The sequence below is a fragment of the Engystomops pustulosus genome, chromosome 1 (assembly GCF_040894005.1).
Source record: "Engystomops pustulosus chromosome 1, aEngPut4.maternal, whole genome shotgun sequence".
Taxonomy (NCBI): Eukaryota; Metazoa; Chordata; class Amphibia; order Anura; family Leptodactylidae; genus Engystomops; species Engystomops pustulosus.
In genome coordinates this window covers 157392168-157418341 of record NC_092411.1, presented here as the reverse complement: position 1 = coordinate 157418341, position 26174 = coordinate 157392168, and the positions used below count along the sequence as shown (strand labels likewise).

Below are 26174 nucleotides of genomic sequence, written 5' to 3'. Positions count from 1 at the left end.
TTTGGATTTTTCAGCCGTTTTTTTGCTAAATCGAAGAGTTTTTTGTATTTTCATGAAGGCATCAAAACTATAAATTACTACATGTGGAATGATATTCTTAACAAAAAAGTGTGAAACAATTGAAAATATGTCTTTCTAGGTTCTTCAAAGTAGCCACCTTTTTACTTTGATTACTGCTTTGCACGCTCTTGGCATTCTCTTGATGAGCTTCAAGTTGTAGTCAGCTGAAATGGTCTACCAACAGTCTTGAAGGAGTTTCCAGAGATGCTTAGCACTTGTTGGCCCTTTTGCATTTACTCTGTGGTCCAGCTCACCCCAAACCATCTCCCTTGGCCTCCAGTCACCAGACCTGAACCCAAGTCATCTGTCGTAGCACCCCATCACTCTCCTTCTTGGTCAAATAGCCCTTACACAGCCTGGAGGTGTCTTTGAAGACATTGTCCTGTTGAAAAATAAATGATGGTCCTACTAAACGCAAATGAGATGGAATAGCATGCCGTTGCAAGATTCTGTGGTAACCATGCTGGTTCAGTATACCTTCAATTCTGAATAAATCCCCAACAGTGTCACCAGCAAAGCACCCCCACACCATCACACCTCCTCCTCCATGCTTCAAGGTGGGCACCAGGCATGTAGAGTCCATTCCTTCCCCTTTTCTGTGTTGCACAAAGACGCAGTGGTTGGAACCGAAGATCTCAAATTTGTACTTATCAGACCAAAGCACAGATTTCCACTGGTCTAATGTCCATTCCTTGGAGACACTTTCAAAGTTTTCCCAATTTTTCAGACTGACTGCCCTTCATTTCTTAAAGCAATGTGGGCCACTCAGTTTTCTTTAGTTTTTCTTTAGCTGCTTTTTTCTAGCCATAATAAAAATTCTAATAATCTATTGAGTAGGACTATCAGCTGTGTATACACCTGACTTCTGCACAACACAACTGATGGTCCCAACCCCATTTATAAGGCAAGAAATCCCACTTATACCTGACAGGGCACACCTGTGATGTGAAAACCTTTTCTGGTGACTACCTCTTGAAGCTCATCAATATAATGCCAAGAGTGTTCAAAGCAGTAATCAAAGCAAAGGTGGCTACTTTGAAGAACCTAGAATATAAGACATATTTTCAGTTGTTCCACGCTTTTTTGTTAAGTACATAATTCCATTTGTGTTCAGTTTTAATGCTATAGTGTGAATCTATTTTTTTGTAGTCATGAAAATACAGAAAACTTTGAATGAAGTGTGTCCAAACTTTAGGTCTGTACTGTATATGGTAGGTTGTCTTATAATTTCTTTGCTTTTCATGCCTTGACTATAGTTTGGAGCACTTACTCCATTGGAACCAAGGCTGGGGAAAAAACTGATTGAGCCTCTCACCAACCTTATCCACAGGTATGCCATAATTTTCAGTTGTGTACTGATTTATTTTTGCTGTGTTTTACTTTAAATAGTTTAGTATTTTTGTTGGATTGGATTTTACCTGCATTGTGCACTTTTATATCCATTGCAATTTATATAACTGACTGAGATATATTAAGCTTACTACAGACAGATGTATGACCATCTAACATGTAGAAGCTTCCTCCCAACAGCGGTGGCTGTATTCAATCCTTTTGTTTCCAAATTTTACATGTGTAGAGGCGGTCCCCTACTAAAGAACATGCAACTTACAGACGACCCCTAGTTATAAACAGACCTCTGGTAATTAGTAATTTACTGTACCTTAGCCCTAGGGCTCCAATAAACGGCTATAACAGGAATAAAAGGTGTCTGTAATGAAGCTTTATTGCTGGTTCTTATGACAATCCAACATTTTTAAAATCCAATTGTCACAGAGACCAAAAAAAATTTGTCTGCAGTTACAATGATAAAATATACAGTTCTGACTTGCATACAAATTCAACTTAAAGAGAACCCGTCATGCAAAATAACCCCCCTAAACTAAATATATTTTCATAAACTGCCATTAGAGAGCATTGCCTCTATCCCTTCATTGTCCCTCTACATGCCTGTAAACCTAAGCAATGAGGTCCTAAAGCTGTATGCAAATGACCTGTGAAATGTCCAATGAAGCATTAGCATATTCAAGCTGTCCACTCTATTCATGAGTGGGAGGCACAGCCACACCCCCAGTGCTTGACTGACAGCCTGTATAATGGTGTGAGGCTGAATAATGATGCGCTTCCTGGTGCTGGTGGCCACGCCCCCTGCAGCCTGTGTGTGTGTATAGGAGAGATTCAGCAGCTCCATGCAGCCATGTTACAGCAGAACATGTCAGATTCATGTGTAGCTGATGTCTGTGTCTCTGACCTGTGTATTAGGATGCAGCATGTCAGCAGATGCAGCACACACACTAGCCATGCTTTACTATACATTACACACAGACATGAGCAGGGGGAGGAGAGGGGAGGGGTAACAGGGGTGACATCACTGCCTCTGACCATGTGACCAGCCTCATTTACATGATAAAGAATAGATGATTTTACAATGATTAATGTATGAATTGACTAGATAAAGGCTGTGATGGATCCTTGTGAGCTGCTCCAACAGGTAGTAGTGACAGGAAAAGTGACACAGACCTGATCACAGGTGTCCTTTAACAAACCTACAGACCCTATCTTGTATGTAACTGCCTGTATTGAGGAGTGGGGGGATAATGTGGCAGAGGCTTCTGGAAAATTGTATGGCAGGCACAAGTCTAGTGCAGCAATACCTTCTTGCACTGTACGTGACTGTGTACTATGAGAATGGATTTTGTGCTGCCTCCACTTCTCTCACCTTTATGTGTTATCACACTTTTTAATTGGTTATATTTTTACCTTACAGTACGTCTGCAATGTCTCTCCTCTACGAATGTGTGAATACTGTAATCGCTGGTAAGTGAGACAGTCTGATCTATTGGTAGCTTAACATTTATAATTTTAAATGTCCGAAACATACCTTTAGGCAACGATGACAACTGGACAGAGTAAATGAGCGCTGCAAGTGTGCTGTGAGTTTTATGTAAGCCATTTGTCCTCTTGATATCGGTGCTTTGAATATAAATTGTAATCTGACAGCTTTCAGCTAAAATGGTGAACTCAATGATTCATATACCCATTACTTGCTTGTAGTAACTAACTCATATATTTTATGCTACCAGCAGCATTTATACTTCATAGTTTTGGAATTGCTTCTGAGTTGTGAAACTATTAAATACTAGACAATGAAATCCACATTTTTTTTTCTTGGGCAACTTCTACAGTGTAGAGTTTCTATACATTGTGCTAATACTTCTATGCTCCAAACTATTTCTTTTCATGATTAGAATTTTTGATACCAATTTGCATTTAGCATCTTGGTGACATCTGACCTGTTGACTATTGAAAAGTGAAACCCACTTGTACTGTACTGGACATGCTGTAGATGTGGTTTACCCATTTATTTTATTGTCCCATAAAAGCAGTCTGAGCATTTTTAACTTGTTCATTAAAAAATAAGTACAGGCGGTCCCCTACTTAAGGACACCCGACTTACAGACAACCCATAGTTACAGACAGACCCCTCTGACCTCTGGGGAAGCTCTCTGGATGCTTTACTATAGTCCCAGGCCGCAATGATCAGCTGTAAAGTGTCTGAAATGAAGCTTTATTGATAATCCTTGGTCCCATTACAGCAAAAAAAATGTTTAAACTCCAATTGTCACTGGGGCCAAAATTTTTTTTGTCTCGATCTACAATTATAAAATATACAGTTTCGACTTACATACAAATTCAACTTAAGAACAAACCTCCGGACCCTATCTTGTACGTAACCCAGGGACTGCCTGTACTTTTCATGAATAAAGCAAAATAAATCATCTAGTAATGTCATGTGTACTGCTGGGAACCCATGGCCAACAATGGTAGCCATGGGAGATTAACCCCTTAACGACTTGGCCCTTTTTAGTTTTTTCACTTCCATTTTTTACTCCCCACCTTCAAAAAACTAACTTTTTAAAATGTTTCCACTTAAAGAACTCTGTGATGGCTTATTTTTTGCGCAACAAATTGCACTTCATAGTGACGGTATTTAATATTTCATGCCGTGTACCGGGAAGCAGGACAAAAATTTCCAAATGCAGTGAAAATGGTGAAAAAACACAAGCCCACAAGAAAACGTTGCAAATGCATTTTACAGCTTTCACTGTGTCCCAAATGACAGGTCTACTTTATTCTTTGTGTCGGTGCTGTTTACTGTACAGGCAGTCCCCGGGTTATATACAAGATAGGGTCTGTAGGTTTGTTGTCACTTTGGAAGTATTGAGGTGGAGTTGCAGCGTCAGGCCCAGGAGCTGGACCGTGGTCCAGGTGAGACATGGCGATCAGGGAAAGGAAAAAACGGGGTCAAAGAGATAGACGCACTACATCCAAATAAGACAACGCGTTTCGACACCGTAACGGCGTCTTCATCAGGTCTAAAAGCTGCGGGGGGAGGGGGGGTGTTTGTCCGGGTGGGTGGCAGAGCTGTGCTGCCTAATGTCCAGCCCTAGCGTCCAGGTGCCGCGGATGAGGAGCGCTGCGTGATAGCACATGCTCGGGATATGCTGTCCTCCCGCGTCTGTGCCAGCACGCAGCTCCACACCACCTGCGCCTCTATCTCCCGAGCCTGTGCTATCACGCAGCGCTCCTCATCCGCGGCACCTGGACGCTAAGGCTGGACATTAGGCAGCACAGCTCTGCCACCCACCCGGACAAACCCCCCCCCCACTCCCCCCGCAGCATTTAGACCTGATGAAGACGCTGTTACGGTGTCGAACCGCGTTGTCTTGATACTAATAAAAACCCTTATGACTCTTATTTGGATGTAGTGCGTCTATCTATTTGACCCCGTTTTTTCCTTTCCCTGATCGCCATAGGTTAAAACGAGACAGCCTCGGGTCTTCGGAAGACCCGAGGCTGTCATTGCGACGGGTCTTACCGGTAAGCCTTTGCTGCAATATGCAGCAAAGACTTACCGGCTATAGAGAGGGATCAGCCCTCTCCATGTTCCGGGACCCGGCTTGCGGTGAAGTCGGGAAGGTTTAATGAGATTTGTACTGCTTTTTATTTTGCTTTATGCGATTTTAAATACAATTAATTGGCTGGCATTCCTATTTATTCCTGAAGATGATGATGGCTTTCAAGTGGATCTATTTGTTTCCGAACACTCTCAGTATATAGAAAGTCCCGCAAGAAATGGTTGGCTGTGGCACTGAAATTTAAAATCTCATACAAACATTCAGTTTTTTTCGTTTTCCTGTTGTCTAGTCTTGAAAAGGTATTACTGGGGACTTGTCATGAGGTTTGATGCCTCGCACCACAAGTTTACCTTGGCAGTGAACCGAACTGTACAGTCCTATGCTTCATTTGCACAAAAATGGGTTTTTAATGGGAAATTTTTATATCTGAAAACTGGGGACTAATTTGTATGATATTGCCAGGTTTGGGAGCTGCTGGTGTTCTATGGCTTCCTGTTATTTTTTAATTGTTAAAATGTTATCTCTCGGTGCAGATCATGTAATTAAATTGTCATCTGTGTTCACAGTTTTGATATCGCTGTCATCAGGGATGCCCAACCACAGTGCTAGCATTCAGGTAGGTGAACAGTCTTTGGCTGTTTCTGAAAGTTAAAAAAAAAAAACTACAAATATGGCTTCATTAATTTTCAGTTGTTTGTATGTTTTAAAACAAATTGGCATCAAATAAATCTTGTGTCCCTTACTTTTCCCTTTGGTTTTTCTTCATTTCCTAAGGGTGCGGTAACATGTGGCGTTTTGAGCCCGTTTTTAAGGAGTCCGTTTAATCGCATGCGTTTTTGAAAATGCATCGGTTTTTAATGGACTGGTTAAAAATGGGCCAAAAATTAGCTCAAACCGCCATGTGTGGCTGCAGCCTAAAGCCCCAGTTCACATCTCCATCGGGGGTTTGGGTTAAACTGTATTTTAGGAATGCATAAGGGAAACAAAAATCGGATTGCATGTAAACATAGATGTATATAAACTTTATGGAATGTTACAAAAACTTGCAAATAATAACTGATATATTTTCTGTTTAGAAAAATGTTAACATTTTATTCGTGATTGCCGAGTACATATACTTATTTTCCTGCAGTGCAGCAAATGCTAACATGCCTGTTATAGTTCTCTAAATGATGGCTTTTCTATTATCCACGGTTCAACCATTAAGCATTACATGATCAGCTACTTACTGTTCTGCCTCTTGTTGGAGGCAGTGTTAGTAACCATTGTTAATATATCTGCCTATGGCTACGGGGGAGCCATGAGGGGGAGGGATGACCTGTAACACCGAAAACAATATGACATCTCCTATGTTTTTCCCGTGTACAGAGCAGTACCATATCGCTCCGTGCGGCCATTGCCAGTCTATGGGGGACCTACACACGGCCACAAGCCTGCAGCCGTACATATGTCCCCCTATGGTCGTGTGAATGCCTTAGAGAAAGAGTCCCTTTAATCCTTTACTGTCAACGGAACTTCTAGTGTAATCAATTTTATTCCATTCTCTTCTTACAATATGTTGGCGTTGAAAAGTTTTATGCTGTATGTCCGGATGAACAGGGTTAATAACCAACACGTTCCATGAAGACTATATTCACCTGCAAAATGTCCAGAGACTAGAAGTCATGAGGCTACATTGTCATGTCATTATTATTATTATTGTATGACAGAGCCTCTCATCGGTTATATTAGGGTTCTGTGCCCCCTCCTGTGGAGTCTGTGTGGTAAAGGTATCACCAGGAAAGTGAGAAAGACCTCCTGTCACATAATCCATGTAAAGTTTCTCAGCTCACAATGACCCAAGTGACCAGGGATTTTCATATAGGAAGCGATAACTAAATAGGATAATATTCACTGACTTGTGTATACTGGGGGTCTAAGGATATAACAAAATGGGAAACATACACTGGAGTTTTGTTTCAAACTTTATTCTGCAGTTGCATATTAAACTTTGCAGCAGTATGCTATTGTTATAGAACTAAATTAAATTATTTTTCCTTTTTTTTTTGCTTTTGTGGTAGTTATGTGTTCAAAAGCTGCGGATTCTTATTGAAGATTCAGACCAGAATTGTAAGTAAAATGTCAGCAGAATGTCTACTCCATATCCCTTCTCTGTATTATTACAGAAGGTAATAAAAATTCTTTTGCAGTGAAGTATTTGGGACTTCTTGCTATGTCCAAGATTTTGAAGACTCACCCCAAGTCTGTTCAGTCCCACAAAGATCTCATCCTCCAGTGTCTGGATGACAAGGATGAGTCCATTAGATTACGAGCCCTGGATCTTCTTTATGGAATGGTGAGACACAAGAGCTTGCAGGTGCACTTATCTTGAGTAATTTTTTTGAAAATCATAAAAAAACTTGTTTAATGCCTTTACAGGTTTCTAAAAAGAACTTGATGGAGATTGTTAAGAAGCTAATGATTCATGTTGACAAAGCAGAAGGAACTGCCTACAGGGATGAATTACTGACCAAAATTATTGATATATGTAGCCAGTCTAACTATCAGTACATTACCAACTTTGAGTGGTAAGTACTATATATATTGTTTTTACTTTATTGAGAATAAATATACTCGAGTATAAGCTAAACGTGTATAAGCTGAGACACCTAATTTTAACACAAAAAACTGGAAAAAACTATTAACTTGAGTATAAGCCAAAGGTAGGAAATTGGTCCCAACCTGCCCCAGTATACAGCCAGCCAGTGCATGCCCCTTGCTCCCCCACTATACAGCCCCTGCCAAGCCTATAAGAAAATAAAAGTGTACTTGCCTTCCCCCTATCCTCCCCGGGAGGTCCTCTTCTGTCCATCGATGCATTGTCTCAGTGCTGTGTCGTTGCTCGAACTGTGACGCCTGCGGCCCGCTGAGATGATAGTGTGTGCCGATGGCGGCGCACACACTAGAATGTCAGCGAGTCGCTGGCGTCATGACTAGAGGGACCGCACCGTACGGAGAGAGGGAGCCGGAGCCAGAACATTGATGGACAGAAGAGGACCTCCCGGCGGGAGGGTGGGGTGTGTTGGAAGGTGAGTACTTTTTTTTTTTTTTTAAATAATAGACTCTAGTGTAAGCCAAGTTGGGGTTTTTCAGCACATTTTTTTAGTGGTGGAAAACTCAGCTTATACTCGAGTACATACAGTACTTACATTAGTCTTTATAATAGTTTGAAACCTAAGATCTCTGTCTCGCTTGCTGGATATTCTTTAAGGCTCAGTTAGGCTGTTATTCATCGGCTTTTCCGCATTATATAGGTATGCCAGTGTATTTTAAGAAATATGTTTGTTGCCTGCCCATTAAGTGAACAGAATATAAAGCTGGTGACCTTCGAGTCAGAAAAGGGCAGGTCTTTCTATGGTTACAGAAACGGCTGATGCTGTCAATTGTCTAAAAAAGAATTCTTCTAACACTTCATGCAAACCTATGTAAGATAACATAACAGAGAAATAAATCAAAATTATGACATGGGAGAGGTACGTTCTTTTGGGGGGGGAGGGGTATCCTTTTTGGCCTAGAGGGCTGCATGCTTGTTGTGTTTTTTTTTTTTTTTGTTCCATATAAGCCTAGTTCCAATAAATCCACCTGTGACCAACTTGAACAGACATGCAGCTACTTTCCTCTGTATTTGATGTAACAAAGCTGCTGAATGTTTAGGTGCTACTGATTTTAAAGGACACCTGTCATCAGGTCTCTGTAACTAATTCTATCACCACTACCTTTTAGAGCAGCTTAAATGTATCCCATCCCAGCCTTTTATCTAGTTATTTCATAAATTAATCATTTTAAATCATCTTTTTTTTTTTTTGTAACTTAGGCTGGGCACGTGAAGAAAGTGATGTCACCCCAGCTACCCCTCCCCTCTCCTCCCCCTGCTCATGTCTTTGTGTAATGTATAGTAAAACATTGCTGGTGTGTGTGCTGCATCTGCTGACATGCTGCATCCTCCTAATACAAATATGAGAGACACAGACATCAGCTACACAAGTACCCGACATGTTCTGCTATAATATGGCTGCCTGGAGCTGTTGTATCTCTCCTATACACACACACAATGCAGGGAGCGCCAGCACCAGGAAGCACATGGAGGAGCCAATACACCACTATCCCTCACATCATTATACTGGCTGTCAGTCATGTGTATAGGGGTATCTCATATACACAGGCTGCAGGGAGCGCCAGCACCAGGAAGCACATGGAGGAGCCAATACACCACTATACCTCACATCATTATACTGGCTGTCAGTCATGTGTATAGGGGTATCTCATATACACAGGCTGCAGGGAGCGCCAGCACCAGGAAGCACATGGAGGAGACATTACACCATTATACATCACTCCATTATACAGGCTGTCAGTCAAGCACTGGGGAAGTGGCTGTACCTCCCACTCGTGAATAAGCTGAACAGCTTGAATATGATAATGACTTATTGGACATCTCATTTGCATACATCTTTAGGACCTCATTGCTTAAGTTTACAGGCGTGTAGAGGGACATTGATGGGATAGGGGCAATGCTTTCTAATGGCAGTTTATGAAAATATACTGGTTAATTTGCCTGAGATTTTTGCTAAATCTAATAAAGAGCACACCAGTCTGACACTAACTGTATGCTGTAGCGTCAGTTTATTTACTGTACTTTTACACAGGCTAGGGAAAATGTCATTGGTGTTTTGAAAAGCCAGAAGGAAGAAGTCAAAATTCCTGCTTTAGATCTGATCAGATCAGAAAATGTAAATCTATGTCCACTATACATATGTAGAATTAACTTGTCAATTAATTTTGTTTATTTTTCCTCCCCCTTCCCCATCCTTGTAGGTATATTAGCATTCTGGTAGAACTTACTCGTCTAGAAGGGACACGTCATGGCCACCTCATAGCTGCTCAGATGCTTGATGTTGCTATCCGGGTAAAAGCTATTCGAAAGTTTGCAGTCTCACAAATGGCCACATTACTTGACAATGCTCACCTATTGGCCAGCAACACACAGCGCAATGGAATCTGTGAAGTTTTATATGCAGCTGCCTGGATCTGTGGCGAGTTTTCTGAGTAAGAAATCCTTGCATTGTGCTTAGTAAGGAATCTTGCATGACAAGAGCGTGTGTTTTTGAAAGCCGTGATTTCCTATTTAACCTTAATGTTAAAAGTTTGTGTAGCCACCGTCATTTTCCAGCAACAACATGGAGGTGTACATTTTTATCTCTACATGGTTATTTGCCAAGTAGAAATTGAACGGCGATATGAAATGTGCGAGTGATATCATAGACACAAACGTGGACATCAGCAGATAAAATAAGCTGACACGGCATTTCAAACATGAGGAAAATGTAGCCACTGTGCACGTTGTCCAAGCGTCTTCAGCCAACTCAAACATTAATCTTTTTCAATGTCATTTATTTCATGAGTGAAATTTACATACATTTTTCAAAGCAGTTGTCATTTATTTTAATGTCACCACTTAATTTTTGTATTTTCCCTTTAAGGCACCTCCCAGAACCACAGCAAACACTGGAGGCTATGTTGCGGCCCAAAGTTACCACTCTGCCAGGGCATATCCAGGCAGTTTATGTACAAAATGTGGTTAAGTTATATTCTTGTATGCTGCAACGGAAAGAACAGGATGGAGAGAAAGATGCTGCACAGGAGATTACTCAGCTTATGATTGACAGGCTTCCTCAATTTGTACAAAGTGCAGACTTGGAAGTTCAGGAGAGGGTAAGTAATGACTGAATATGCCAGTGATTTTCAACCTTTTTTGAGCCGCGGCACACTTTTTACACTTAGAAAATCCTGGGGCACACCACCAACCAAAATAGCACAAAATGACACTAAAACAGTCATAAAAGGCCTCCCTTTACTAATAAAAAAACCCCTAGCGGCCCCCCTTTATTAATTAAAAGGCCCTAGCAGCCTTCCCTTTACTAATTAAAAGGCCCTAGCAGCCTTCCCTTTACTAATTAAAAGGCCCTAGCAGCCTTCCCTTTACTAATTAAAAGGCCCTAGCAGCCTTCCCATTACTAATTAAAAGGCCCTAGCGGCCTTCCCTTTACTAATTAAAAGGCCCTAGCGGCCTTCCCTTTACTAATTAAAAGGCCCTAGCGGCCTTCCCTATACTAATAATAACCTAAAGGAAAAAGGCAGCGGGCTGCCTGCTTGCCTTTTTCATTTGGACCTTTTGGGTCTTGGAGTCAGACCCATCAAGCCTGCACCCACTTAGGATCTCAATCCGCTATCTCACTGTGCCGCCCTTCCCTACCTATGATTCTACAAATAATAACCATATATACTTACCCTTGATATCTTCTTCCGCGTACTTTCACTCCTAATGGCGATCCGTCAGGTCCCGTCAGTCGCGTGACATGGGCCACGCGGTGCAGGAGCTACAGAAGATGGGTGGATCGCCAACGCGGGGCTTGTAGGTAAGTATGGGAGCCGAAACACGGCAGCGCTACACAGGGGGCACCATAGTTCGGGGAACTTTCCCCGCGGCACACTCAACCATGTGTCGCGGCACACAGGTTGAAAATCACTGGAATATGCTATATAGGCATACAAACTCCTGGTGTGGTAAAAAACTTTGTTTTATTTCTTCTTTAAAATATACATCTATGCAGACATACAATTTTCATCGGTAAGAGTAACATTACAGCCGTTCAGAAATTAATCAGTCAGAGGTTTTCTCATCTCTTATTCAGTTTGTTGGATGATGCTCATTCTTTATGGCTTCATTAGTTTACGAGTTCTTGTGATTTTAGATGTCAGGATGTAGACGGTGGAAACTTAAAAGTTATGTATTTTAGGAGTTGAGGACAGAGTATTCGTTGACAAATAATGACATTTATTTATTTTTTTTAATGTAAAAATAAAAAGCTAACAGGTGCTCCTAAATACTTTGTTATGTATATAAATATATGTTGTTTTTCCCCAAGTTCAGAATTATTAGAACACATACCTGAAATGAAGAAAAAACACAATTCTAATAATTTAAAGGACACCTGTCATTAGGTCTCTGCCACTAGTCCTGTCACTACTACCTGTTGGAGCAGCTCACAAGGATCCCATCCCAGCCTTTATCTAGTCAATTCATACATTGTTCATTGTAAAATCATCTATTCTTTATCATATAAATGAGGCTGGTCACATGGTCAGAGGCAGTGATGTCACCCCTGTTACCCCTCCCCTCTCCTCCCCCTGCTCATGTCTGTGTGTAATGTATAGTAAAGCTTGGCTAGTGTGTGCTGCATCCTCCTAATATACAGGTGAGAGACACAGACATCAGCTACACATGAATCTGACATGTTCTGCTGTAACATGGCTGCCTGGAGCTGCTGTATCTCTCCTAAACACACACACACACATGCACACACAGGCTGCAGGGGGCGTGGCCACCAGCACCAGGAAGCACATCATTATACAGCCTCACATCATTATACAGACTGTCAGTCAAGCACTGGGGGTGTGGCTGTGCCTCCCACTCATGAATAGAGTGGACAGCTTGAATATGCTAATGCTTCATTGGACATTTCACAGGTCATTTGCATACAGCTTTTGGACCTCATTGCTTAGGTTTACAGGCATGAAGGGATAGAGGCAATGCTCTCTAATGGCAGTTTATGAAAATATATTTAGTTTAGGGGGGTTATTTTGCATAACGGGTTCTCTTTAAGGGATTGTCTTTTTATATATATATATAATATAATATAATAATATTATTATTATTATTATTATTATTATTATTATTATTATTATTTTAAATATATCATTTTTGATCTTATCTATTGGCCTGTGTGGAGATAATGGCAGGTCCTTAGGCTTTCTAAGAATAGCAAACTGTACACTGAATGTGATTACATGAGATCGTACTCCATGCATGTATCTGGTTTGCTATTGTTAAGAGGCTAAAGTACCCAAGATTATGTCACTCTGGTCACATGACTTGAACAGTGACCAGTAAGGAAGCATAAGGCATGGGGAGGATTAGATGGGAGGAGCCAACTGAGCAGGCAACACCCATCTTATGCCAGGTAATATTAAATAAAAGGTGATTTATGGGGATGTAAGGAAAACAATTTTTAGTTAAAAGAAGGGTAGCAGTAAGTTCATAGGGCTCAATAGGAATCTGCCACTGGCTGTCTATGTGCAAATGTGGTGACAGGTTCCCCTTTAAAATCTTTTCATGGAGGACCCAACACTTACATGTATTACTTGGCCAGCCTTTCAAAAGGCATATTCTACAACTTACCTTGCAGAGCCACCACAGAAGAATTAGAAATGTATTGTACAATAGCATAGGATAGCATGTAGACCTCCTATGAACAGCTCTTCTTCATTAGACCCTTCTAAACATTTCCCATACATAATCAATGTTATCCCAACCCCTAATTTGGCTTACAGATATTTCTCCTGAGGGCTGTACTCACTACATGCTTGGTTTGGGTAATCACACACTGAGATCACATGTGTACAGAGTGGATTATTCCACTGGTAACAGAATTCTTTGTATACGCAGACTGTTTTTCAGTTTTCTTAGTTTAAATATTTGTTTGTTACTTATCCATTTTCTTTGTGTTGCAGGCTTCCTGTATATTACAGCTGGTGAAATATATACAAAAACTGCAGGCTAAAGAGGTTCCTGTTGCTGAGGAAGTTATGGCCCTATTTGCTGGTGAATTAAACCCTGTTGCACCAAAAGCTCAGAAGAAAGTTCCTGTTCCTGAGGGGTATGTTGTAAATAAGAATAACTTAACCTAACAAATGTTTTATTTCAGAAATTACTAGAGCAGATGATAATAGTTAACTTTGTAATATAAATCAATAAGTATAGCAGCTTCTAAGTGCCGTTTTTTTTTTTTTTTTTTTTGCTGCAGTGAACAATACAGGAGTTGCTCTATTAGAAAATACTAATGATTCTCTTTCACCTTAGAAAATATCTACCTTGATGATTCAGCTCTCTGAAGTGATTGGTCTATCCACAGATTATCTATAAAGAGTCAAGTCATTAGGAACATTATCAGATTCTTATCTGATCAGCTGGACACTGTATTGCCCCATCGAGGGTACGGCCACACAATGGGGGTCTCCGCGCAATTCCATGTGTATTTCCATGTGAACGCATGTGATTGTTAACCAGCACAATGCAAGACACACTTCTGGGCATTTGTATTGTGTATCCAGACGGAATGTATGAATGCAGCCTCAGAGTTTTTAGATGCACACTATCTTTTGAGACTAGTCGGAAAACTGCACAAAAATTGGCATTTCAGTAGGAAATTACTTCAGAATTATGAATTCTGGAATTCAGAGACTGGTTGTTAAATCTTCCCCATTCAGTTTTTCTGTTGCAGTTTATGAAGTCAAAAGCAGGTATGGATCATAGTGGGTGAGAACCTATAAGAGGTGATATTACCACCTTGTTGTTTTTAACTCCCTTTCTGGTTTGGACATCAAAAACGGTATCTGAAAAACTGAACGTTGGTACGCACCGAAGAAACACTCAGTAACAGATTTCTTTAAAGTGTATATTAAGTTCACTATTATCATCTGCACTATTGATTTACAAAATATCAAATGTCCTTTTATGCATGCTCATTACCTCTAGGATATGATTGCACCATTTCCAGCTTACTCCAGGGCTCCGATATTGGTAAGAAAACCACTTTATAAAATATGTAAATTAGCTTGAGGCGCTCAGGCTCACATCACTTGAACACCTCCTAGCTCTCAAGGTGGAAGTGTCATGCACGCGCAGCCACTGGTTACTAGTGCTGCTGCTCATGGAGTTGGAGGGGCGAATAATAAGTAGCTGTGTGACGAGCATAATTATAGAGTCACGGAGCCATGAGTCACTCAGATGATGTGAGTGCCCCCAGGCTAATTTGCATATTTTTTGTGAAGTCTGATTTCTTAGCAATACCAGAGCCCTGGAGTTAGCTGGAAATGGTGCCATCATCCCCTAGAGGTAATGAGCATGCATAGGAGGTAGATTACCTTTTAAGGAAAGCTTAAGGAAGTATAGCCTCTGAGGCTATCACAGTTTTGCAATACAACATGTTTTGATGTTTCATGGTTTAATTTCACTTAAAGGGATTTTAATAAGTTTTGACTATATCAAACTTAAAGGGAATCTGTCACCACATTTTGAGAAATACAGCTAGTGACCGCTCTAGTAACAAACTGACATCCTCTGTTTAGCAAAAAATGGTTTCCTTTATATCACCATAAAATAGTCTTTACCTTATATTCCATGGCATCAGTGGGCCATGTCCTGCTTTTCTGGCCCCTCCAATCTACTCCTCCCCATGCCTTATGCCTCCTTACTATTCAGCACCTCATCTCATGTGACCAGAGCAGTTTCATCTAAGGTCCTTTAAATTTGCAATATCTATCCCATGTATGATCACATGAAATCACAGCATTCTTCAAAGGACTCGTACTTCTCTCCAGAGAGGCTGCTGTGATTTCATGTTATCATATGCATGCATAGGGTACATTTTGCAAAAATGTAAAGGGTAAAGGACCTTGGGTGACATTGCCCTGGTCACAAGATGTGAATGGAACACAAGGCACCATGTATAAAAACTAGTTCCTATAAGTTAATAGAGCTTTTTATTGCTGTAATTGAATTTTGGTAGATTGTCCATAAGTACCTGGAGGCAGAGCAGTGATTTGAAGAGACACATAGCTGTCAAAATGAGTGGGGGGGGGGGGGGTGGGGTCACTGGCAGACTGTGGGAGAAGAGAAGAGTCACACATGAGATTAGTCAAGAAGGCAAATTTGCAGATCAGAATACAGTAAGTGGCTGTAATTCAGGTACAGTGCCTCACTGTCAGCTAATTTTAGGGGATATAGGGAGGGCTTGTAACCCTTTACCAGCAGGCATTGTTGGTTTGGGGGGACAAAATTCTGGTGATAAGTCTTTAACGCAGTGTTGGGTTTCGGCCCTGTAGAAGGTATGAATAATCTGATGGTTGGAGCTGCTAGCCAATAATGTCTTCAGGTGTGTATAGGCGACGCTCCTTTTTATGTGGGTATAATGCAGTTTTTGTGTGTTTTTTGTTTTTTTTTTTTCTTTTTTTTACTATTCTTTGTTACTGTTTGAACTATTTGCAACACAACATTGTTCCTGATACAATTGGCACCTACAATGTCTTCCAATATTTCTTTAGTTTAGACCTGGATGCCTGGATCAATGAGCCTCCATCAGATAGTGAATCAGAAGATGAAAAACCTAAGGCTATCTTTCATGATGAAAAACAGACACATGGAAAGTCATCTCGTCCTGAGATAGATGAAGAAGAATTAGCAAGGGTTAGTAGATGGGAAAACATTTTTAAACTGCTATAAAACCATATACAGTTCCATGAACAATGATATACAGTGAAACCTCTTTGAGTAGACCACATAGTTTTGCATAGATGAATGCCATTTTAACCCTTTCTTTGCCAGGTGTTATGTGGAAAGAACAATTTTAAGAGAATTATACTAGACCCCAACAAAACATATTTTCTGAAAGCAGACACTTGCCACATTCTCAAAATTACATTGCCAATTACAAATGCCTTTGTGGAATTTTGATTCAAAGTGGCAAAAAATCTGCCACAAACCGAAAATAACTCTCTTCACACCTCCTAAATGTAATAGTTGAACATGTGTAGAGCTCATAGATACCTCCTAGTCATATATTTACATAAATCCTCATAAAATCGCTAAAATGAAATAACAAAAATCTGCTTTTCAGCTACAAATTTAAAAGAACATTATTTTTAGTCAGAGCCTGCAAAATATAGCTAAACTGATTTAAAAGTAGAGTCGCCAATAAAACCTTTATATTTTTGAAAGCAGACAACCTGGCATGCAATTTGTGACAAAAATGATTTTTGTTAAAAAGCATGAAAACATTCATTTCTATATAAAACTCAGCAGAGGTTTACGCACAAATAGGGCTATAAAATTAAGTTTAAGTGAACCAGATTTATGTGCACCACAATACACAACATTTTTACAGAATAGTAGATTTATATTTTTTTTTGTTGGAAAACACAGACCATCATGTATACAAAAAAAAGTGATCCACACAACCACCTTTATGCTACTTTGCAGGAAACTGTGATAAAATGACATTCAACATTTCCACTAAAATCTATGCAAATCCAACCTACCTTGTTAAAGAAAATGTGAAGAGTTCATACATTCCCCACATGTGTATATTCACCAAAATATGCAGCAAAGGGAACGTTAATTTCACGGGATGCCCTAAACATTTTTTGCAGAAATTGCAAGGAGTTTCACACAGATCTTTTATTCTACACTCTCTAACACAACGTTAACCTAAATAAGAAACTATATATCCATAAACCAAACTAATGAGATAACAAAGATCACTTTGATTGATGTAATATATGCTATTGTATTAGCAGAACAATAACGTACTTAACTTTATTCAGGGCTGTGTCCGTGTTTTTCATGTAACATACGACTTTTGGACAATTTCTGGGTCACGTTGATAATATGTTGCCACATTAAGCAAGAACATCCAAGTTTTATTCTCACTCAATGTCCGTAAAATAAAAAAGAACAATCCCACAATATGATTATGCACGTTATGCACCTGGGGGCTAATAATCAACAAGCAACATATGTCCTTGGGAATCTCCCAGATTTACTCTTCTTGTTGAGAAGGACCTGGGTGTACTAGTAGATCATAAATTAAATAACAACATGCAAGCTGCCTCTAAAGCCAAGATGATCTTATCATGTATCAAAAGTGGTATGGACTCTAGGGATAGGGATGTAATATTACCACTGTACAAGGCATTGGTTCGGCCTCACCTGGAATATTCTGTCCAGTTCTGGGTACCGGTCCATAAAAAGGATGCCATGGAGCTGGAGAGGGTTCAACAAAGAGGCACAAACATGATAAGGGGTATGGAGGGTCTCAGTTATGAGGAAAGATTAAAACAACTAGATTTATTTAGAGACGACTACGAGGGGACATGATTAATTTATATAAATATATGAATTGTCCATACAAAAAATATGGTGATAAGTTGTTCCAGATTAAATCAAATAAAAAGACAAGGGGACACTGTCTCCATCTGGAGAAAACAAGGTTTAATCACCAGAGGCTATCAATCTGTGGAATAGCCTGCCTCAGGCGCTGGTCACAGCAGGGTCAGAAGAGATTTTCAAGAAGGGCCTAGATGCCTTTTTACACCTAAATATCATTGATGGTTTTGTTATATAGAATTGTTTACCCTAAATCCCTTCCTTATCCAGTCCCTTTCCTTCCTAGGTTGAACTTGATGGAAATGTGTCTTTTTTAACCGTATAAACTATGATAATATGAATAACATGAACATGTAAACACCGGTTGCAAAAAATTTTTAAGCAATAGTCTATATTTACTTTATATGTGAGCTTTCTGAAGCTCCTATGTGCATCCTTCTTCCAAGATTCTCCCTGCAGCCTTTGATTTAAAGTGGCTATTTAAAGTGCAGCTGGGAGTGATATAGCTATGGATATATACATCTTATATAAAATTGCACCCGAAATTCTCACTTTAGACGTGAATATCTCTATATCCCTGGCACCTAGAAGCAGAATTAGAAAGAGAAGAAAGAAAAGCGCCACATGTGTGAAAGCAGTTTCTGGCTTGGTAAAAAAAAAAAAATATATTATTGGTAATCTGCTCAGCAGTTATATGCTGTATATAACTGAGGAAGAGCCCGGTCCGGGCTCGAAACGCGTATTATTCAGCCTATGAATAAAGATATTCATTTATGAAAAGGAACTATTCTGAGTGATTGGCGCCGCTGATGGCCTGGAAGATTGCCATACATTGGCACCTAGAAGCCCAATTTTAGATTTGCATGAAAGAGGAGTTTCTTATCTTTCAGGAGAAAAAAATTATCCATCCTTGGGAGATAAAGGGTTAAAGGGATGCGCTGCTCAAAGGGGGAGAGCTTCCATAAAGTATAATAGGGGGTAAAAATCAATCTTTTATGGTGGGGGTATTGCAAAGGGGTGGACTTCTGGAGAAATTTCACTGTACCTAATTGTTAAAGTTTTCCATGTATTGATGATGTGTTGACCACAGATTTGCTGTTACACTATAACTGTACCTCAGTGTTTTTTTTTCGTCCCCAGAGACGTGCTGCACGGAAGGAAGAACAAGCCAATAACCCGTTCTACATAAAAAGCTCTCCATCACCGCACAAGGTATCCCACTGTTGCTATTTACTGGGTAAAAGGCCTCTTATATGAGCCCTCTTTCAGCTACATTGACAAATGCATTCAAAAGTGGTGGTGTATTTTTTCCTCCTCATTGATTATGTAAATGAAGGGTGTGTTTTTGTTTTTTGTTTCTAAAATTATAAATTTTAATATAATAATTTTTCTCATATTTGCGTTCAAGTATATTTAAAGAAAGGGTTATTAAAAGTTCATCAGTAGGACATATGACACCCGAAATGGTGCTCTCAAAAGCTACATTTCGACCCGAATAAAACAAGACCCCATACAGCTGGAAAAATGTTAGTTATAGCTTGTTGTAGAAGGCATTCAGAGAAAATAAACTAACGTGCAAATCGCACATTGTAACTGATGAGTTAAAATTCGGGTCTTTGTATGACGCAAGGCTGTCATGGTAACCAATCACTGTCCCCCCAGCAAACCCCCCCCCCCCCTCCCCAAGACTTCAAGGCGATCAAATCCGAGAGCAGCTTTGCTGGAGGGTTACTTCCTTGGAGCTAATGCACATGTGCATAGTGCAGTGCAGACGCACACCGCTTTCCTAAGCCCAGCACAGGAGCACTATAGAAGCCGGCAGTGAGTTTGCTGCTTGTGTGCATTGGCAAGCATGAAGTGGACACGCTAGAAGGTGGTAATGTAAAGGCTATGGCAGCGTGGAGTAGATTCTGCTGGTCTTGCTACTCCACACCCCACTATCTTCGGCAGGTAATTTACATATTAAAAAGCTTGGTTAGGTTCTAGGATTAGTAAAATAAAGATTAGGGCAGAGGCAGGCAGCAGGGATCTAGCACCAGGTCTACTTATGATGGTAGGTTCATGGTAAGTTTCTTTTAAGTTAATTATCATTTATATGCAAGTTCTTCATTCCTTGTTTTAATTTCTTATAGTTATGTACTTTTTCACAATCTTTAAAGTGTATTTCTTTGCCACAGCTTTACCAAGACTCGCCTGGTGTTGACCATATACCTGTTGTGCAGATTGATCTTTCTGTGCCTCTGAAAGTCCCAGGTATGAAACGCTCATTTCTCCTTTCTCCCTTTTCAAATAAAAAATCTTCATGAACTAATGGTCTTAAGAACACACACTGAACAGGTTGTGATTAAAGGGACCCTGTCAGGTACATCTAGCCCCCAAACCAAAGGTCATTCCACATTTTCTCTAATGAATTGCTCTGCGTGAGGGATATTGAAATGAGTAAAATGACCCACCCCACAGCATAATAATCCTGTGAATTGAGTCAGACAGCTGTTCTTCAGCTGTCCTGAGTCAGGCTACAACACCCCTTTCTCCTCTGTCCTCTTGTAAACATGCAATGGGGTGTGTTTTCAAGAAATGGGTGTTGTCACCTGACTTGGCTTAGCTCAGGAAAACACAGTCTGACCCAATTCACAGGATTTCAATCCAGAGTGGGGGTCATTTTGTAATTCACAGAAGCCGCTGATTTTGATATCATTTTGCCAAGATACTCTCTCTTCAGAAAATGAGGTTGAACCTTCGGTTTGGGAGGCTAGATGTGCCTGATGGGGTCCTTTTTAAGGAATGTGGTGAAGTGATGAGGGAGTTCCACACTATGAACCATCTATAATACAAAATGTAGGTGTGTGTGCTAGCCATATTTCACAGGTGCACCTCTGTTTCTTGGTTAGTATATTGTTACCCTAAATAAGTATAAGTGCCATGTATACTATATAATGATCTAGGTTACAAGTGACTGGTACTGAAGATGAAAGCAGTGTTTTTGTAGTGGAGTCCGGAGAGATGACAGAAAGTGACTGATTCCCACTTATTGGCTATTGATGGCAGAGCCATCTTTTTAAACTTTACTATCCAGTTTGAGTTGTCCTGTAACTTTGTCACTCACCTTGGGTGTGATTTATTTTGGAGATCTGTCAAAAATGCTTTAGTGATATTCAAATTGGATTAGCTGTTTTGATCCGGTGTGTAAACTTTCTCGTTACAATACAGAAACATGTACAGGCGGTCCCCTACTTAAGGACACCTGACCTACATACGACCCATAGTTACAAACGGACCTCTGGATGTTGGTAATTTACTGTACTTTATCCTTAGGCTACAATAAACAGCTATAACAGTAATGACAGGTGTCTGTAATGAAGCTTTAGTGTTAATCCTGATTCTTATGAGAATCCAACATTTTTAAAATCCAATTGTCACCAAGACCAAAAAAAAATTTGGCTGGGGGTTACAATGATAAAGTATACAGTTCCAACTTGCATACAAATTCAACTTAAGAACAAACCTACAGACCCTATCTTGTATGTAACCGGGGACTGCCTGTATTCACTTTTTATTTTTCATTGATTTATTTTTATTTAATATTTTGTTTATTTTGCCTGTTGTTTTGTGAGGTGTAGAAAAATGTCTGACATTATACAATTGCTTTATTAGGGCTCCCCAATTCTGACCAATATGTGAAGCTAGAAGAGGAACGCAGGACCAAACAGCGCCAAGAAAAGGATAAAAAGAAAAAGAAAGATAAAGACAAGAAAAGTGGAAAGACTCGTCGGCACAAATCTGTTCACACAGAAAGTGATGAGGACATTGCCCCTGCTCATCATGTAGACATAATTACGGAGGAGATGCCTGAGGTTGCTAGTTAAAAAATTTAAATTTAGAACATATGTGACGTTTATAAGTTTTGGGACTAAAGTGCGAAGAAATGTATTTTGTGAAATTACCTGTATCTTAATCATTAGTCATGCGGGGGTATACACTAGTGGTGGTTGCAGGAAGAGTTTAGTGTGCTTTTTACATGCTTTTTTCTCTTGCCATGGTGGGGACATCTTTATTTCCACTGTAGTTTTAAATGAAACTTTTATCATTGAGACTCAATGTAGCATTATAATTCCAAAGATCGAATTGCCATTGTATTTCAGGATTTTCTTAAATGACCTAATGCCAAGTGTGTCCTTTTCCTCTCAGGTTAGGAGATCAGTTTCAGATGCGCTATCAGTAAAAAAATCCTGAAATGCTCTCTTTAATCTGTAATACCTTAACTATTAAGTCCTAGCAAACAATATACTGTATGTTTGTTATTTACTCCACTTTTCTATTTATCCTAGAATGCCCTTCCTAGTGATGATGATGACAAAGACCCAAATGATCCCTACAGAGCCCTGGATATAGATTTAGACAAGTATGTAATCCCATGACAATTTTTTGTTGTATATAACTGTTTTTGTAGAGGTACACTGTTGGCTTAGTTTGTGACCGTTTTGGCATTGATGGAGAGGTCCTCATAAAATTCAGGAGGCCTGTTTTTCGATTCTTTGCTACAGATTAACATCTTTTTATTTAACATGCAGAACAAAATACATGCACCAACAATACAGTCCTTCTTTTCTAGGCCTTTGGCAGACACTGAAAAACTTCCAGTTCAGAGGCACCGAAATACAGATGGCCTCAAATCTCCTGATAATGATGCCTCCACATTGGATCAAAAGGTTAAAAAGCCTAGCAAGAAGGAGAAAAGACAACCCGAGTCTGAAAGAGTGAAGAAGAAAGAAAAGAAGGTAGTTCACTTTACCAGCGCATGACTTCCTTCCACTTCCCTTAAAGGGTTTTTCTCATAAAGTAAAATTAGGCCCTATCCAAGAGACACGGCCTAGCTTGCTGATCAGTGGCGGTCTCAGTGCTACGACCCCTACAGATCACGAAAGAATGGTCTGTCGGACCCTTCGTCGCTCTGTCAGAGTAATGGAGCAGACTGCAGCACATGACCGTTCTTCTCCATTAATCTCTATGGAGATGATGGAGATTGCTGACCGCAGCACATTCATGGTATTCATGATCTCCCTACGCATGCACATTTTAATGTTCAAAAGAGAGAATAGAATAAACTTCTGCCAAGCACTTCTAACAGAAATCGGTGACAAGGGGTTAATCAATTAGGCTGCTAGGCCTTACTCATGCTGTCTATTTCAACACACATACCAAGAGCTGGTCCACAGATGATGCTCAGTAACCAAAACACATGATGTGCCCTTTGTTGTCTTATTTCAAGTACTCTGATTTTTATAACCCATATCACACATCATTTAATTATGCTTGGTTCTATTTTTACCTTTTTGTAACAGAAAAGTAAAGAGAAAGAAGAGAAGACAAAACGTAAGAAGTCTACTACCAAGGAAGCCAGGGAAGATGAAGCCGAAGGAAAGGATGAGGCCGGAAAGTCACAGGAAAAGACTCCTGCAGATGTGAGTAATTAAACATCATCTCTTTAAATCTAGCCTTTGTACTGAGTACAGTTCCTTATAGTGGTTACCCATTGTTTACTTTCTTGTCAGGACATGGATTTTTGGCTTGCTGGCTCGCAGATGCCTCCAGAGGAACAGGTCTGTAAACACTAAAATAATTCTTTTTCATCCTTACAATTATTCAGTTTGCACAGAAAGTACCCAGTTGGTAATATGGGGAAACCTATTAAAATGCTGTCTTGCTTGTTCACACCACTGATCTAGTTACATATAAAGGTATGAAAAATAATGCTTCTTGCTCTCAGCAGTACACCTGTCCCCTATAAATGGGGTGAATGGCGTCTTGCAAATGGGAAACCTATTACTATTGAACTTTTGCAACAGGGCAGGGTGAATTGCGGAAAAAAAACTGTCTGATAATGAAAGCCAAAGGTCACATATCAACCCCCCCGCCCCAAAAAATAAAATAAAAACAAAAAAAAAAGTGCTGAAGATCAGGAAACCAGCAGTATTAAGGGTCAGTATACTTTCTTTTCTCTGGCCTGAAAACTTTTAAAGGAAACCTACCACCACGGATGTGCCTATTAAGGTAGAACGGGTAGTAGGTGCCTCTATTGTATGTGAGAATAGCCCTTTTAAGGGCTAATCCTCACGTCCCCTGTATCTTTTTATAACTTTTATTTCCCTAATATGCTAATTTTCTAAAGAGGCTACTGGGGCGTGGAGTAGCTGGAGCTTGAGGCTACACGGTGTGGCTACTCCACGCCCAAGTAGCCTCTTTGATCCTCCTACCAGATATCTTTTGGTGCGCAGCTACGCGGACCTCCCTGGTGGTGTGAGCATGCGCAGAACAGGCCCGCGACTGCATGGTCACTGCTCCAGTCCTACTGCTCCTCGTAGCTGTGTGCCGAAGATATCTGGTAGGAGGATCAAAGAGGCTACTGGGGCGTGGAGTAGCCGCGCGGTGTAGCCTGAGCTTTGCCTTCTCCACGCCCCAGTAGCCTCTTTAAAAAATTAGCATATTAGGGAAATAAAAGTTATAAAGAGATACAGGGGATGTGCGGATTAGCCCTTAAAATAGAGGCACATACCCACCAGATCTACCTTTATAAAGTAGATCCGTGGTTCTAGGTTTTATTACGCATGGGGGAGTATGAAAAGGGCTCACGGGCTCAGCCCTCTTCATACTCACTGGGTGCTTGCTTCACAATGAAGTTAACACCCGTGATCGGTGCTTGCAAAGCATTAACAAGCTTTGACTGCATCGGGGAGCGGTGATCCGTTGCCATGTCAGCCTCTGATCACTCAAAGATCCGAGGCTATCATGTTTTAGGCGATTTGCACATTGCAATAGATGGTGTGCAAAATCCCCATATACTGCCATACTATAGTATGGCAATATATGGTAGCATCAAGCAGACAACCTAAGGTTAAAGTACCCTAGGGAGTCTGAAAAATAGCAAAAAATAAAAAATAGAAAATTTATATTAAAAAAAACTAACAATTAAAATCACCCCCCTTTCCCTAGAAGTCATAGAAATAAACAGTAAAAATCATAAACAAATTAGGTATTGCCACGTCCGAAAAAGCCCGATCTATCTATGTATGAAAACATTGTACAACCTATACAAATTTGGTATCCATGTGATCATATTGACCAAATGAATGAAGTAGACCTGTCCATTTAGGGCGCACAGTGAAAGACGTAAGATCCAAGCCCATAAGAAATGGCTCAAATCTGTTTTTTCATCATTTTCACTGCATTCAGAATTTTTTTTACCGCTTCCCAGTATACGGCATAGAATTGTTAGGGTAGGATTCAAGACATCCTCTTTTAGTGTGCGTTGGCTGTCTTGTTGACATTCTTTAGCCTTAATTGTTTTCATTATGATCACGAGGCCGGCGCCATCTTATAATGAAGTCTCTGTTACAATGATTTTAGGAAAATAGAACAAGTAGAAATGACAGGATTTGATCTATCAGCAGGTTTACCTTAACAGAATATTAAATACCATCACTATGTAGTGCTATTTGTTATGCAGAAAACAAGCCATCGCACAACTCTTTACATGGAAAAATTTAAAAGTTATAGATTTTTGTATATCATTTTATTTTGTATATATTTTTATATATCTATAATGGGATGAAATGCTCTCCCTTCATATGAGGGGTTACAACAGGCAATATAATTCAAACAGATTACTTATCTGTCATTTTATGTGACAATGTTTATAATATTGGAAGGCGTTAAGAGCATCTAGTTTCCTTACAGGACCCTGCCGCCCAAAGCCTACCAGAAGTCATTACAACTGAGCAAGAACCCGAAGAGCTCACAAAAACAGAAGTACAAGAAGAAAGAAATGAGGAAGAACCAGAAAAGGTGGTCATTGCTATATGTTCTTTATTCTTTGTAGTTGTAGATAAAAGTTAGAAGGGTTATCAATGGGAATTTACCTTGAAAGGGGGGAACCTGTGCACCAAATAATGGTATGCACCAAATAATGGTATGCGGAATAATCGGGCTTTTGCATGCCTGTTGTCAGACGCTAAGGTTACCCAAGGATACATCCCAATCTGGCTTTCCTGGCATCCCCAACGTATGAGAGAAACTCTTGTTAGTTTCTCTTCGCGATATGTATCCATATGACACTGGGATCTATGACACAAGTGGAGAACCTTGCCCTGGTTGTTATG

At 40.1% G+C, this 26174-nt stretch overlaps 1 protein-coding gene across 2 annotated transcripts in view; it reads left to right on the top strand.

The window, feature by feature from the left end:
• AP3D1 (adaptor related protein complex 3 subunit delta 1) overlaps positions 1–26174 on the top strand; it is a 57225-nt gene that overhangs the window by 19036 nt on the left and 12015 nt on the right. For both annotated transcript variants that reach the window (XM_072112650.1, XM_072112642.1), the window contains exons 8-25: positions 1317–1390; positions 2825–2874; positions 5543–5592; positions 7037–7085; positions 7166–7311; positions 7395–7543; positions 9831–10061; positions 10496–10727; positions 13587–13732; positions 16179–16320; positions 19159–19230; positions 20196–20271; positions 21673–21872; positions 22347–22420; positions 22631–22796; positions 23361–23480; positions 23571–23618; positions 25753–25860. In XM_072112650.1, the coding sequence (XP_071968751.1) occupies positions 1317–1390; positions 2825–2874; positions 5543–5592; positions 7037–7085; positions 7166–7311; positions 7395–7543; positions 9831–10061; positions 10496–10727; positions 13587–13732; positions 16179–16320; positions 19159–19230; positions 20196–20271; positions 21673–21872; positions 22347–22420; positions 22631–22796; positions 23361–23480; positions 23571–23618; positions 25753–25860 (2133 nt within the window). The remainder of the gene's footprint in view (positions 1–1316; positions 1391–2824; positions 2875–5542; positions 5593–7036; positions 7086–7165; positions 7312–7394; positions 7544–9830; positions 10062–10495; positions 10728–13586; positions 13733–16178; positions 16321–19158; positions 19231–20195; positions 20272–21672; positions 21873–22346; positions 22421–22630; positions 22797–23360; positions 23481–23570; positions 23619–25752; positions 25861–26174) is intronic.